This window comes from Podarcis liolepis, assembly GCF_965112155.1.
Source record: "Podarcis liolepis genome assembly, chromosome: 13".
NCBI classification, from domain to species: domain Eukaryota; kingdom Metazoa; phylum Chordata; class Lepidosauria; order Squamata; family Lacertidae; genus Podarcis; species Podarcis liolepis.
In genome coordinates, this window is record NC_139573.1 from 2,798,377 (window position 1) to 2,811,553 (window position 13,177).

Here is a 13,177-nt window from a genome sequence, read left to right on the forward strand (position 1 = left end):
TGTCGTTTAGTCGTTTAGTGGTGTCCGCCTCTTCGTGACCCCCTGGACCAGAGCACGCCAGGCACTCCTGTCTTCCACTGCCTCCCACAGTTTGGTCAAACTCATGCTGGTCGCTTTGAGAACACTGTCCCACCATCTCGTCCTCCGTCGTCCCCTTCTCCTTGCGCCCTCCATCTTTCCCAACATCAGGGTCTTTTCCAGGGAGTCTTCTCTTCTCATGAGGTGGCCAAAGTCTTGGAGCCTCAGCTCCAATACTAGTCTTTAATAAAATACTAGTCTTTAATAAAATCTAGTCTTTAATAAAATACTAAATATTAAATACTAGTCTTTAATAAAATACTAGACTTTAATAAAATCTTTCTATGTCACGTGCTTCCTGTGTTGAGCTAAAAACTGCTACGTCTGTAGTTTTTCAGGTTAAGCTATTACAGTTCTTGGAACACGGGAAGCATATGTGTGTGTGGGAAAGAGTCTGATTTCCAGAGCCATTGTGGTCTGGTGGTGAGAGTGTCAGACTAGGGTCTGGGAGACACGGGTTCGGATCCCCACTCGGCCGCGAAACTCCCTGGGTGTGTGACCTTGAACCAGTCTGTCACTTTCAGCCTAACCTTACAGGGATTGTTGTGGGGGATCAAATGAGACGTGCTTAATCTTTGTACGGCTGGGCGCAGTGCAGGCACATAAAAGCCAGAGACGTCTAAACTAATCTCTCCGTCCACAAAGGTATCGTCACAGCCGTGTGAATTTCCAGGCAAGTTTGGAAACCTGGTCAAATGTCAGGTGCGATGGGATTGGGGGTGGAGGGTTTCTAGGATCCTGGTGAAGCCATGAGACTTCAATAAGCCGTACTGCCTCGCTGTACACCCTTCCCAGCCCAGAGATGTCATGGTTGACGTTTGGGAACTCCCCTTTCTACTCCTCGCACTCGGGTCAAGGAGGAAGAGAAACCACCAATACCTGAATAAATTTCAAAGGTATTTATTTGACCTGTTGTGAGCGGTGGGGTGTTTCGCCCGAAGAGCTTAGGATCAGCGCACTTTGCATATAAAGTTGGGGGTCTTGAGTCCCCCTGAAGGGTTCGCAGAGCAGATGAAAGGGCTTGAGGGGCAATCTGGAGGAGCTTATAAGGCGTACTTTCAGAACACAAATGCACCATTTCGGATTATTGATGCTATGTGCACCAGTTCTTAATACAAGTTTTTGCGGAGAGTCCCACACCCGGATAATACTTTACATGGTGAGTGCAAAGACTTTGCCCAAACACTTGATTTTAACAAGATAGTTGCTCCAGAAATAAGCCCAGCCTCGTTTCAATTGAGATTGGAGGTTTTTAAGCAGAGGTCGGACGGCCACCTATCAAGGGGTTCCATAGCTGCATTCCGGGAAGGGGGTTGGACTAGATGACCCTTGGGGATCCCAGCAGTACAATTCTGTGATTCTCCTCCCAGGTTTAAAGCGCAGTCTGACACAAGTGAGATGTGACTGCCCCTCAGCCCACAAATTGCACCTTTGTGCAGAAACGTATTGTCCTTTTCACTTCCCCCAGGTGTGTCTTGTGCGAACCAGCAGTCCAAGCGAGTGAATGAAACAGGTGCGAGTCTAGCAACTCGGAGAACTCCCACCCCACCCCTGGGGGGTGGGGCAACCCCCTGTCCCCCTGTTGCAGAAAGACACCCCCCTTTTAAAAAACACAAAACCCCATTCTTGGTTCTCTTTAGGCCCAGCTGCGTGTGGAAAAGGGCTCCCCTTTAAATGGTTTGATAGCCCCTGTGGCCACGCGCTCGCCCGATCAAAAAGGCCACGACCACGATGAGGATGAGGACCAGAAGGAGGACGCCGATAATGATGGGGACCAATAGGGTGCGTCTCTGCTCCGGGCAGACCTCGGCTGAAACAGGCAAAGAAGGAAATCAGTGAGGAGAGGAAGGAAAATCGGGATGTGCAAAACACCGAACTGGAGAGACACTCGGAAAGTCTGCGGGCAAACGGGCTGTGCCAAAAGGATGGCATGGAAAGTTTACACTAACAATGCATCGGATTATTAAGACACCTGCACATGGAGGTATGGGGACGCGGGTGGCGCTGTGGGTTAAACCGCACGACCTAGGGCTTGCCGATCAGAAGGTCGGCGGTTCGAATCCCTGCGACGGGGTGAGCTCCCGTTGCTCGGTCCCTGCCCCTGTCAACCTAGCAGTTCGAAAGCACGTCAAAGTGCAAGTAGATAAATAGGTACCCCTCCGGCGGGAAGGTAAACAGCGTTTCCGTGTGCTGCTCTGGTTCACCAGAAGCGGCTTAGTCATGCTGGCCACATGACCCAGAAAACTGCGGACAAGCGCCGGCTCCCTCGGCCAGTAAAGCAAGATGAGCGCCGCAACCCCAGAGTTGGCCACAACTGGACCTAATGATCAGGGGTCCCTCTACACTGAAGTATAGCTGTTTAAAGAAAAGGAAATAAAGAACTGCCTGCGGTACGATGCAAAGAATCTCTCACCTTCCCCAAATTTTCCACCTTGAAGCTCAAAGGCCTGGACTCGCTCTTGCAGGGCGTTGAGATGAAAGCCTTCTGCCAGGAACAAGGTGCGGTTCCGGCACTGGTAAGAGTGTCCGAGTCTGGCCTCGAACTCGCGGAGAGAGGAATTGTCGGCTCTGAAGGATTTCGCTGGAGGGACAAAGAGAGTCGTCTGGGGCCTGTTGAACCACCCGGAAACCCTTCTTGAATCTTAACACAGCATGTGGATTAAGACATACAGTGGTGCCCCGCAAGATGAATGCCTCGCAAGACGGAAAACCCACTAGACGAAAGGGTTTTCCGTTTTGGAGGTGCTTCGCAAAACGAATTTCCTATGGGCTTGCTTCGCAAGACGATAATGCCTTGCGAGTTCCTGCGGGTTCCCCCCCCCTTTTCCTAAGCCGCTAAGCTGCTTATCAGCTGATTCGATCAGCAGATAAACTGCTAAAAGCCGCTAATAGCGCTAATAGCGCTAAGCCGCTAATCCGTCAATGGGCTTGCTTCACAAGACGAAAAAACCGCTAGACGAAGAGAATCACAGAACGGATTCTTTTCGTCTTGCGAGGCACCACTGTAATCGCCTCTGGGAAGCCACGGCAAATCTCAGCCTATAGCCTACCTGGCAGAATCGCCGTGCGGGTTCGCAGAACCGTACAGTTGGAAAGGGAACCTAGGGGTCATTTATTCCAACCCTCCGGAACGTGACCGACCCCCATGGCTAATTTTGCTCCACCCCACAAAGGAGGAACAACACCGTCCGCTTCCTCCGTGATCCCTTTAGCTGCTGAAGAGATCTTGGCAGGATTCGCTTTCTGTTCCCTCATGCCTCCGAATCACCCTCTTAAATTTGCTGACGGGCCAAAGCCGTCGTAAACAGGCTTGCGGCTGGGATGGAACCCCATAAAAAAACATTTACAGGGCTTACTATGGACGTGGCATTTGTATTTTTTCAAGAGCTGCACAGCAGGCAGAAACTCAACTGGTGTAGCAACCCCGATTTGAGCATTTCCATGGCGGAATAGGCCTCACCTCAAGAGGTCCGTGAGCAATGATGGCGACCCCCGAATTCAGAGCCAGCCCCCCACAAATGACCATACCTGCAGCCTGATGGAACTGGTACGTTAGGTAGGCCTGTACCCGACTCAGGTAGAATATATTTCTGGTGTAATTCTAAGGAAACAAAGAAACCTGGGTTAGTTTTTCCTGATCCACGCCTGTTTTAGGGTAACACAGGCCGCAGCTTAGGATCTGCGAGGTTTACGAGACAAAGCCAATTTGCTGCCCTGCTGGAAGCACCCGTTCCAGATTAATTCCCACCCCCTGCCCGCCCTGAGCACTAGCAGCAATAGCCTCCCAACGAACCATTTTGAAGTTTCAAACTTTGAAATAAAATCATGTTTTTGTTCCTCCTCTCCAATGTGGTGATTGAACTTCAACTGGGCACGTATTTCTCCGAAGGGGAAGTTGTGGCAGTTGAAATCAATTTGGGGAATTGAGGTGAATTTGGGGAAGAGGTGAGCGGAGTGGCGATGTGACCCGCGTTTATAAAACATAAATAAATAAATGGAAACAAAAAACTGTGTGGCGTGGAGAAAGCAGAGAGAGAAAAGTTTTCCTTCCAACTAGAATTCGTGAAGCTGGAAGTTTGGAGGTTCAGGAAAGGCGAAAGGAAGTCCTTTTTCACGCAGTGCGAACTGCGGAACTCCATTCCACTTGAATAGGATTGGACAAATCCATGGAAGAGGATGGCTACCGGCCAAGATGGCTAACGCTCTGCCCTCTACGGTCGGAGGCAGGAAACGCTTCTGAAAGCAGAGGGGGATTTGTGTTCGAATCCCGCTTGTCAGCTTCCCATTACGGTTTCTAGCCAGCCGCTGTGAGAACAGGATGCTGGACTGGAGGGGCCCGATCCTGCAAACTCTTCTTAGGTTCTTGGACTACTGCAATGAGCTCTACGTGCGGCTACCTTTGAAGGTGACCCGGAAACTGCAACTAATCCAGAATGCGGCAGCCAGACTGGGGACTGGGAGACAACATAACACTGCTCTTGAAAGACCTACATTGGCTCCCAGGACATTTCCGAGCACAATTCAAAGTGTTGGTGATGACCCTAAACGGCCTCAAAGGCCCAGTAGACCTGAAGGAGCGTCTCTATCCCCATCGTTCAGCCCGGACACTGAGGTCCAGCTCCAAGGGCCTTCTGGCGGTTCCCTCCCTGAGAGAAGTGAGGTTACAGGGAACCAGGCAGAGGGCCTTCTTGGTGGTGGCCCCCGCCCTGTGGAACACCCTCCCTTGTGAAGGAAATAAGCAGCTATTCTATCTTTAAAAGACATCTGAAGGCAGCCCTGTTTAGGGAAGTTTTTAATGCTGTATTGTTTTTAACACTCGATTGGGAGCCGCCCGGAGTGGCTGGGGAAGCCCAGCCAGATGGGCGGGGTATAAATGATAAATTATTATTATATTCTCGGGATGGGGTCGGCGTGTGCCAGCCACGCCAGCAGGCCTCTGCCAAGCCAGTCTTTCCGGCCTCCGATGCAGCCGGCTCGAAGGACCTTTTGCCAGAGAGTGACTCATGGCTTGGATCAGCCAGGAGTTTCCAGGCCAGATCAGCTTCCCGAATTGCAGCCGAGTTGTCTTGCCGCCCACGGCTGCGCTCGTGACGCACCTGAACCTGCAGGCTGATGGGCGTGGGTCCGTACCACGCGGGAACGTTCAAGGGACCCGCCTTTCGAGGAAGACATTTGCGCTGGTGTTCGTGCCAGGTTAGGTTTGCTATGAGCGCATCAGTCATGCGCTGAACTCGGCCAGCTTTTAAAACACACTCATCAGCTTTTAAACAAATTACCGTATTTTTTGCTCTATAAGACTCACTTTTTCCCTCCTAAAAAGTAAGGGGAAATGTGTGTGCGTCTTATGGAGCGAATGGAGGCTTCACAGCTATCCCAGAAGCCAGAACAGCAAGAGGGATCGCTGCTTTCGCTGCGCAGCGATCCCTCTTGCTGTTCTGGCTTCTGAGATTCAGAATATTTTCTTTCTTGTTTTCCTCCTCCAAAAACTAGGTGCGTCTTGTGGTCTGGTGTGTCTTATAGAGCGAAAAATACGGGTACGTTGCTCTGATTTTAAGATAAACACTGAGAGGAAAATGGTGCTGGAAAGATTAATAGGTTAAGTGTTCCTGCTCCCCCAATTCCCATTTCATTCCCGAACTTTCCCACCCAGGAAGGAAGACACACTTAATCAACTTGAATTGGACCTGGTAATAACTTAATCAACTTGAATTGGACCTGATAATAATAATAATAATAATAATAATAATTTTAGATTAGATATTAGATTGGAAGTATCAAAGGTAAACACAGAGAGAGACACAAGGCTAGATGCTCCAAATCTCTGGCGCCGTCCATTTAAACTGGCGCCGTGCCACTTTAAACGGTAATGACTGCCCTTGCCGAGGTAATGCTGGGAATTGTAGTTTGTTCAGAATTGTTAGGGTACCTTTATTGCTCTCTCAGAGCTGCTATTCCCAGACTGGTTCCCTTCTCAGGGAATTGCATCTGGGAGTGGGATAGGGGTCTCCTTAACAACCCTCCTTTGGGACCAGAAGAAATTCTCAGAGAAGGAAAGGATCAGAGAAATTCGCAGAGAGGAGAGGTCTGCTTGGTGTTGGCCGCAGTCGTTCAATAGAACCTCCAAAGTCAGAGGCAGCGTACCTGTAAAGACCAGGCTTTGGGGATAGACCTTTTCATGACCCCCGCCAGCCCCCCTCTCCAACACTCCCTCTCACCTTTCTGAAAGTAAAGAGAAGGTCGCCTTCTAGGAAATGCAGGTGGAGGACGGCTGTCTGGTTGGTACAGTTCCCGGAAAACTCTGTGCGGTTGGGGTTCACTGCAAAGTCCCCCCAGAGCTGGAAGAGAGGAAAAGTGAAGGTGTGAGAGAGAGAGCAGGACCCTACAAATCCCCAGGGAAATTCAGCTTGGACCTAGAGGAGGAGGGGAAAACTGGCACAACCCCAACATTCAGCCACGTCGCGCCCGTTTAGTGAGCGACCCAAGAGTCTAGGCTCCATTCTTTCTATAGCCATAGAAAGCTAAGGCTGTCGTCACGCATCTCCCGCTGGAGGATTTGAAGCTGGAAAGCAAGCTTAGCTGTTGCAGGGGACGGGGAAAGCTCTATAACTCCCTCCATGAATTTGCCTCTTTTTAAAGCCATCCAGGGTGGTGGCTGTCCCTGCCTCCAGTGGGAGGGAGTTCCGCAGCTCAACTCTGTGCTGGGATAAGAACTTCCTTCCAGTTTTTCTTCCCACGTGTACAGAAGCAGCAGCTTAGGAGAGGGCACCGCTTGGGCCCAGATAATCCTGCCGGTACCCAGAGTGAGCCCTGACAGAATTGTAGAATTGGAGGGGACACCATAGGGTCATCTAGCCCAACCCGCTGCAATGCGGGAATCTCAACACGTCATGCCCCATCCAATTTGAAACCATACCAGTTCCTGCTTAGCTTTGCAAACGTGCCAGCAGTTTCATTGCTGCACCACCAGAGTTTTTCTTTCCCTTTTGGAGAGTTCATCTATCTATCTATCTATCTATCTATCTATCTATCTATCTATCTATCTATCTATCTGATGCTGTCCAGGGTTGTAAAGACTGCAGAGAGAATAATTGGGTGCCCACTTCCCACCTTGGATCAAATCTATGCTTCCAGGTGTCATAAGAAAGCGGCAGAGATAGCGCAGGATAGTGTTCACCCTGGAAATGATCTCTTTCAACTTCTTCCTTCTGGAAGAAGCTACAGGGTTATAAAGACTAGGACTAGCCGCCTGAGAAACACTTTCTATCCAAATGCGATTTTTGGTTTTAAACGCAGTGTAAGGTAGTCTCTATGGGAGTGTATAGTATTTAATTATGGGGTATCAAGAGTTTTTAGGGGGCTAACCAGGCTGGGATATCAGGCTTGTGGGTTTTTGAATGTCTGATGTAGATTTTTTCAATTTTGTTGTTCTGTATGGGACAATGACAATAAAGATTATCGTATCGTATCTATCAATAATCTGCATTTGTGTTGTGGCTCAGGTTTTTTTCTACATAGCCAGTTTCGTCTTTTGTCTGTGGATTGCACACTGCTACCTTCCCACCCCACCCCACCCCACAAGTCTCACTTCCCTCTGAAGATCCTGCGGCTTCCAAGCCTAAACTGCAAAGCCACAGACTTCCTAAAGCATGCACAATTTTTATCAATTTATTAAAGGCTGTCGAAAGCACAAGCGAGCAGAAGATGTTGCCGCATGCCGTAAACGGGGAAAGGTGCAAATGACCCTCGGGATTGGGTCCCCTGCATTTGGGAGGGCATTGTGGAACTGGAAGCACAGAATCATTGAATTGTAGAATTGGGGGGGAACCCCAAAGGTCATCCAGTCCAACCCACCTGCAATGTAGGACTTTCAGCTAAAACATCCACGACAGATAGCCATAATAGGGCAACTGAAGCAATTGAAACCCCAGTATTAAGTAACTCCCTCTAAGTGCCCAGCCAATGTGTATTTTCCTTTTCCCTAAAAAACCCACAAAACCTATTAATATAAACACAGAATTTAAATACTGGGCTATACATATATTTATCAGGCAATCCTAAGAGGTCTGTTAAGGGCGGATATACAGTGGTGCCTCGCAAGACGAAAAGAATCCGTTCCGCGAGTCTCTTCGTCTTGCGGTTTTTTCGTCTTGTGAAGCAAGCCCATTAGCGGCTTAGCAGATCAGCTGATAAGCGGTTTAGCAGATCAGCTTAGCGGATCAGTTTATAAGCGGCTTAGCGGATCAGCTGATAAGCGGCTTAGCGGATCAGCTGATAAGCAGCTTAGCGGATCAGCTGATAAGCGGCTTAGCGGCTTGGGAAAAGGGGGGGAAAGGAAAAAAACCCGCAGGATCTCGCAAGACATTGTCGTCTTGCGAAGCAAGCCCATAGGAAATTCGTTTTGCGAAGCACCTCCAAAATGGAAAACCCTTTCGTCTAGCGGGTTTTCCGTCTTGCGAGGCATTCGTCTTGCGGGGCACCACTGTATTCGGAAACTTTGCCACTCCTTGACGTCAAATCCTAGATAAAACCACATATAATTTGAGATTTTCATGAGGCCTAGAACCTCCAGGCATGTTTTATATGATTCTGCCTTCCCTTCATTTTTACATATTACAGCAGAACCATCCTGTTCAAGCAAGTCTGTTGGCAGACGTGGAACTTAACCACCAGATAATGTCGATATTCTTCGCTTGGACTGTGCCCCTTTAACCCTTTGTTTTAAAGTATCGTTTCCCGTCTTTTCGCTTCACTTGCCGCCATAGCTGTTCTCTTGGCTTCCTATTACATTGCGGGAAATTGAATCGGGAACCTTTGCGGAGGGAAATGGCGTCTTCCCCTGCAAGACCAGAGGGGCAGGAAGGAGGCCGAGGGCAGGCGGTGCAACATACAGCCGCTGGGCCTGTGTCAATATGGAAAGGGAAAAAGGGGAAGCAGAAATAACCACTCAGAGTCTCTTCCCGTCCCCCAGGAGCCCAGGCCGCCAGCACCTCCTTGCTCAACATTCCTCGTTCAGACACAACCACAGAATTGTAGCGTTGGGAGGGACCCCGGTTTATCAGCTCCATCTGGTGAGCAGGGTGAGACCCTCCCTGCCCACAGACTGTCTCGCCAGAGTGGTGCATGCTCTGGTTATCTCCAGCTTGGACAACTACAATGCGCTCCACGTGGGGCTACCTTTGAAGGTGACTCGGAAACTGCAACTAATCCAGAATGCGGCAGCCAGACTGGGGACTGGGAGACCACATAACACCGGTCCTGAAAGACCTCCATTGGCTCCCAGTACGTTTCCAAGCACAATTCAAAGTGTTGGTGCTGACCTTCAAAGCCCTAAACGGCCTCAGTCCAGTATCCCTGAAGGAATGTCTCCACCCCCATCGTTCTGCCCGGACACGGAGGTCCAGCTCTGAGGGTCTTCTGGCAGTTCCCTCATTGCGAGAAGCAAGGTTACAGGGAACCAGACACAGGGCCTTCTCAGTGGTGGCACCCGCCCTGTGGAACGCTCTCCCACCAGATGTCAAGGAAATAAACAACTACCTGACTTTTAGAAGACATCTGAAGGCAGCCCTCTTTAGGAAAGCTTTTAACGTTTAATAGGTTATTGTATATTAATATTCCGTTGGAAGCCGCCCAGAGTGGCTGGGGAAACCCAGCGAGATGGCCGGGGTATAAATAATAATAATTATTATCCAGCCCAACCCCAGAACCCCTGACAGGCAGCCGTCCCGACCTGGGCTTGAAAGCCTCTGACAGAGGACAGGCCACAGGCTCCCGAGGTCACGGAATGGCCATCTCCCCAACAGCCGCCCGGATCTCCTACCTCCTGCTTGGCCTTGTCGGTATAGCGGACTCGGAGCTGAAGCGCTGCTTGAACCCGCAAACACGGGTTCGAGCCCTTTGGGACTGCATAATCTCCAACGCGGACAACGGGTGGTTGCGTGGGTTGATGGGTGGGGGCGGGGTGGGGGGTGGTGCGGTTCCTGGGGTGCGCCGTGGGGTGCGGCGGGGTGTGTTTTGTGGGGTGCGCTGTGGTGTGTTTTGTGGGGTGCGGTGTGGTGTGTTTTGTGGGCCGTGGTGTGGTGTGTTTTGTGTGGTGCGCCGTGGTATGTTTCGTGGGCCGTGGCGTGGTGTGTTTTGTGTGGTGCGCCGTGGTATGTTTCGTGGGCCGTGGCGTGGTGTGTTTTGTGTGGTGCGCCGTGGTATGTTTCGTGGGCCGTGGCGTGGTGTGTTTTGTGTGGTGCGCCGTGGTATGTTTCGTGGGCCGTGGCGTGGTGTGTTTTGTGTGGTGCGCCGTGGTATGTTTCGTGGGGTGCGCCGTGGTCTTGGTGAACGAGGGCAGCAGCGTAACCGACTTCTTGCGGCGTGGGCAGCCTGGGTCGGAGACATCAGCGCCAGAGCACAGCGGAGACTCCACAAATCCCGTCTCCTTCATGGCCGCTTGGGACGTCTCCGTATATTGAGCAGAGCTGTAAGCTGGGCAGAGAGAGAGAGATGGAAACATCAGTCCTGGGCACCCACGGGTGACAGCCAAGCTTCCAACCTCCCTAGCCCCTAACCCCAGCTCAACAACACCTCTCCGGACGACCTACAGCGGTACCTCGGGTTACAGACACTTCAGGTTACAGACTCCACTAACCCAGAAATAGTACCTCGGGTTAAGAACTTCAGGATGAGAACAGAAATTGCGAGGCAGCAGGAGGCCCCATTAGCTAAAGTGGTGCTTCAGGTTAAGAACAGTTAAGAACGGACCTCCGGAACGTATTCTTAACCTGAGGTACCACTGTATTTATTAATTGAATCATAACCTATCGCCTTTCCGTCCCACCATTTTCTCAAGGTTGTTCGCATGGTTCTTCTTCCTCAATGAACGCACACAAGGCAGGCCCCCCAAGGTTGGTTTCGTGGCTGAACTGGTGTGGGATTTGAACCCGGGTCCGGGTCCCCCAGTCCAACATCCAAACCAGGCTGCCTCTTTTGGAGAGGAGTCAGCAGGTTTTTCGGAACCGTTCTCCCTCGGGTGGATATGGGCTCTTCTTCCTTGGAGATTTTTAAGCAGAGGTTCGATGGCCAACTGTCATGGACTCTTAGCTGAGATTCCTACATTGCTTGGGGTTGGGCTGGATGAGCTTTGGAGTCCCTCCGAACACAGCAACTCTCTGTTTCTTGCTGCCTAGCTCCTTTCTAAGGGAACTTGGAGGCCAGGTACGGACAAATATATATGTACCAACCTGCCAGGAAGAAGCATCCGATGAGCCAAATTGAAGACATTGCAGCTGGTCCCATCTCTCCGAACGGGGCTCGATCCGCTGCACCTTCCCCGCCTCTCGCCCTGGGAGCCTCTGCTCGCTTCTGTCTCGTGCTCCCGCAGCTCTCAAATAAAGGGAAGGAAATGAAATTTGCTGCCTTCACAACCAGTGACTCAGTTGGGATACGGAATTGCCAAATACCCAGTGGCCACGGGATCCGGGGGAGTTTTGCTTCCCCCTGACACACGACGCAGGCGGCAGCTGAACCTTCTCTGTCGCCACTATTGAGCTCTGCATCTTTTTCTGCTTTTTAAATAAAAACCGAAAGCCACAATTAACCTGGGGTTGGGGGGGAGACAGGTGGGTTCATCGCCCTGCCCAGCACAGGACAGGTGCAGTGGCTTCTGGGAGACAGGTGAGTGAACCATTTAAATCACACATATGCAAGTTCTGGTTTTCCAGATGTTTGGGACTACAACTCCCATCATCCCTGACCCACTGGCCCTGTTAGCTAGGGATGGTGGGAATTGTAGTCCCAAACATCTGGAGGGACGGAGTTTGCCTACGCCTGATTTAAAGCAACTCAGCCAACACGATGCCATCCAGGCATCTATAGACTACAGCTCCCATCATCCAGCATCAGTTTAGCCAGTTGTCGTGGATGATGGGAGTTGTAGTCCAACAAGTGGAGACACTTCCCGGGATCAAACTTGGGAATTCTAGCATGCAGGGCACGATCCTCCCCCCCCCCCCAATCTTTGGAGGCAAGGCACTGGGCCCCGCTAGCGGTGCCCAACCTCCAGGGAGGTTTTTTTTTGGCAACAGGCAAATTCCTTTTTGAAATTGATTTCCAGAGGCTTTTCCAGTTCAGCTGCTGCTCTGCTGTATAGAGTTTGTGCGCTTTAAAATCCTGCAATTTTCCCACCTCACATTGCCCCACAAGTGGTAGCACTGGGGGATAGGGTATCAACCTTCTAAATAAAATGAAAAGGAGGGGTTGGTTTAAAAAAAGAAACAAAAAGAAACCGTGAGAATGTAGAATCATAGAATCCTAGAGTTGGAAGAGACCACAAGGGCCATCGAGTCCAACCCCCTGCCAAGCAGGAAACACCATCAGAGCACTCCTGACATATGGTTGTCAAGCCTCTGCTTAAAGACCCCCAAAGTAGGAGACTCCACCACACTCCTTGGCAGCAAATTCCACTGTCGAACAGCTCTTACTGCCAGGAAGTTCTTCCTAATGTTTAGGTGGAATCTTCTTTCTTGTAGTTTGGATCCATTGCTCCGTGTCCGCTTCTCTGGAGCAGCAGAAAACAACCTTTCTCCCTCCTCTATGTGACATCCTTTTATATCTTTGAACATGGCTATCATATCACCCCTTAACCTCCTCTTCTCCAGGCTAAACATGCCCAGCTCCCTTAGCCGTTCCTCATAAGGCATCATTTCCAGGCCTTTGACCATTTTGGTTGCCCTCCTCTGGACACGTTCCAGTAAGAAGAGGACTGCAGATAGATTAGGCCAAAGTGGGGCATTCTTGCTGTGGTTGTTGCTTAGTCGTTTAGTGGTGTCCGACTCTTCGTGACCCCCTGGACCAGAGCACCCGTGGACCAGAGAATTGGGCACCCTGGTGTTGGGAAAGATGGAGGGCTCAAGTAGAAGGGGACGATGGAGGACGAGATGGTGGGGCAGTGTTCTTGAAGCTACCAGCATGACTTTGACCAAACTGCAGGAGGCAGTGGAAGACGGGAGGGCCTGGTGTGCTCTGGTCCAGGGGGGCACGAAGAGTCGGACACAACTAAACAACAACAAAGGAAACAGCCCTCCTGGTCTCGATCCTGCTGGCGATACCAGGTGCC

The 13,177-nt window shown here is 50.7% G+C and overlaps 1 protein-coding gene across 1 annotated transcript; it reads right to left on the reverse strand.

The window, feature by feature from the left end:
• Positions 1–962: 962 nt before the first annotated feature.
• On the reverse strand, positions 963–11,504 carry CD68 (CD68 molecule). Its single transcript, XM_083472840.1, has 6 exons — positions 11,304–11,504; positions 9,896–10,548; positions 6,294–6,413; positions 3,607–3,679; positions 2,492–2,659; positions 963–1,888 (listed from the first exon to the last, which is right to left on the reverse strand). The coding sequence occupies exons 1-6, from the start codon at positions 11,356–11,358 to the stop codon at positions 1,749–1,751; spliced, it is 1,209 nt and encodes a 402-aa protein (XP_083328966.1). The 5' UTR covers positions 11,359–11,504; the 3' UTR covers positions 963–1,748.
• Between the last annotated feature and the right edge of the window lie 1,673 nt (positions 11,505–13,177).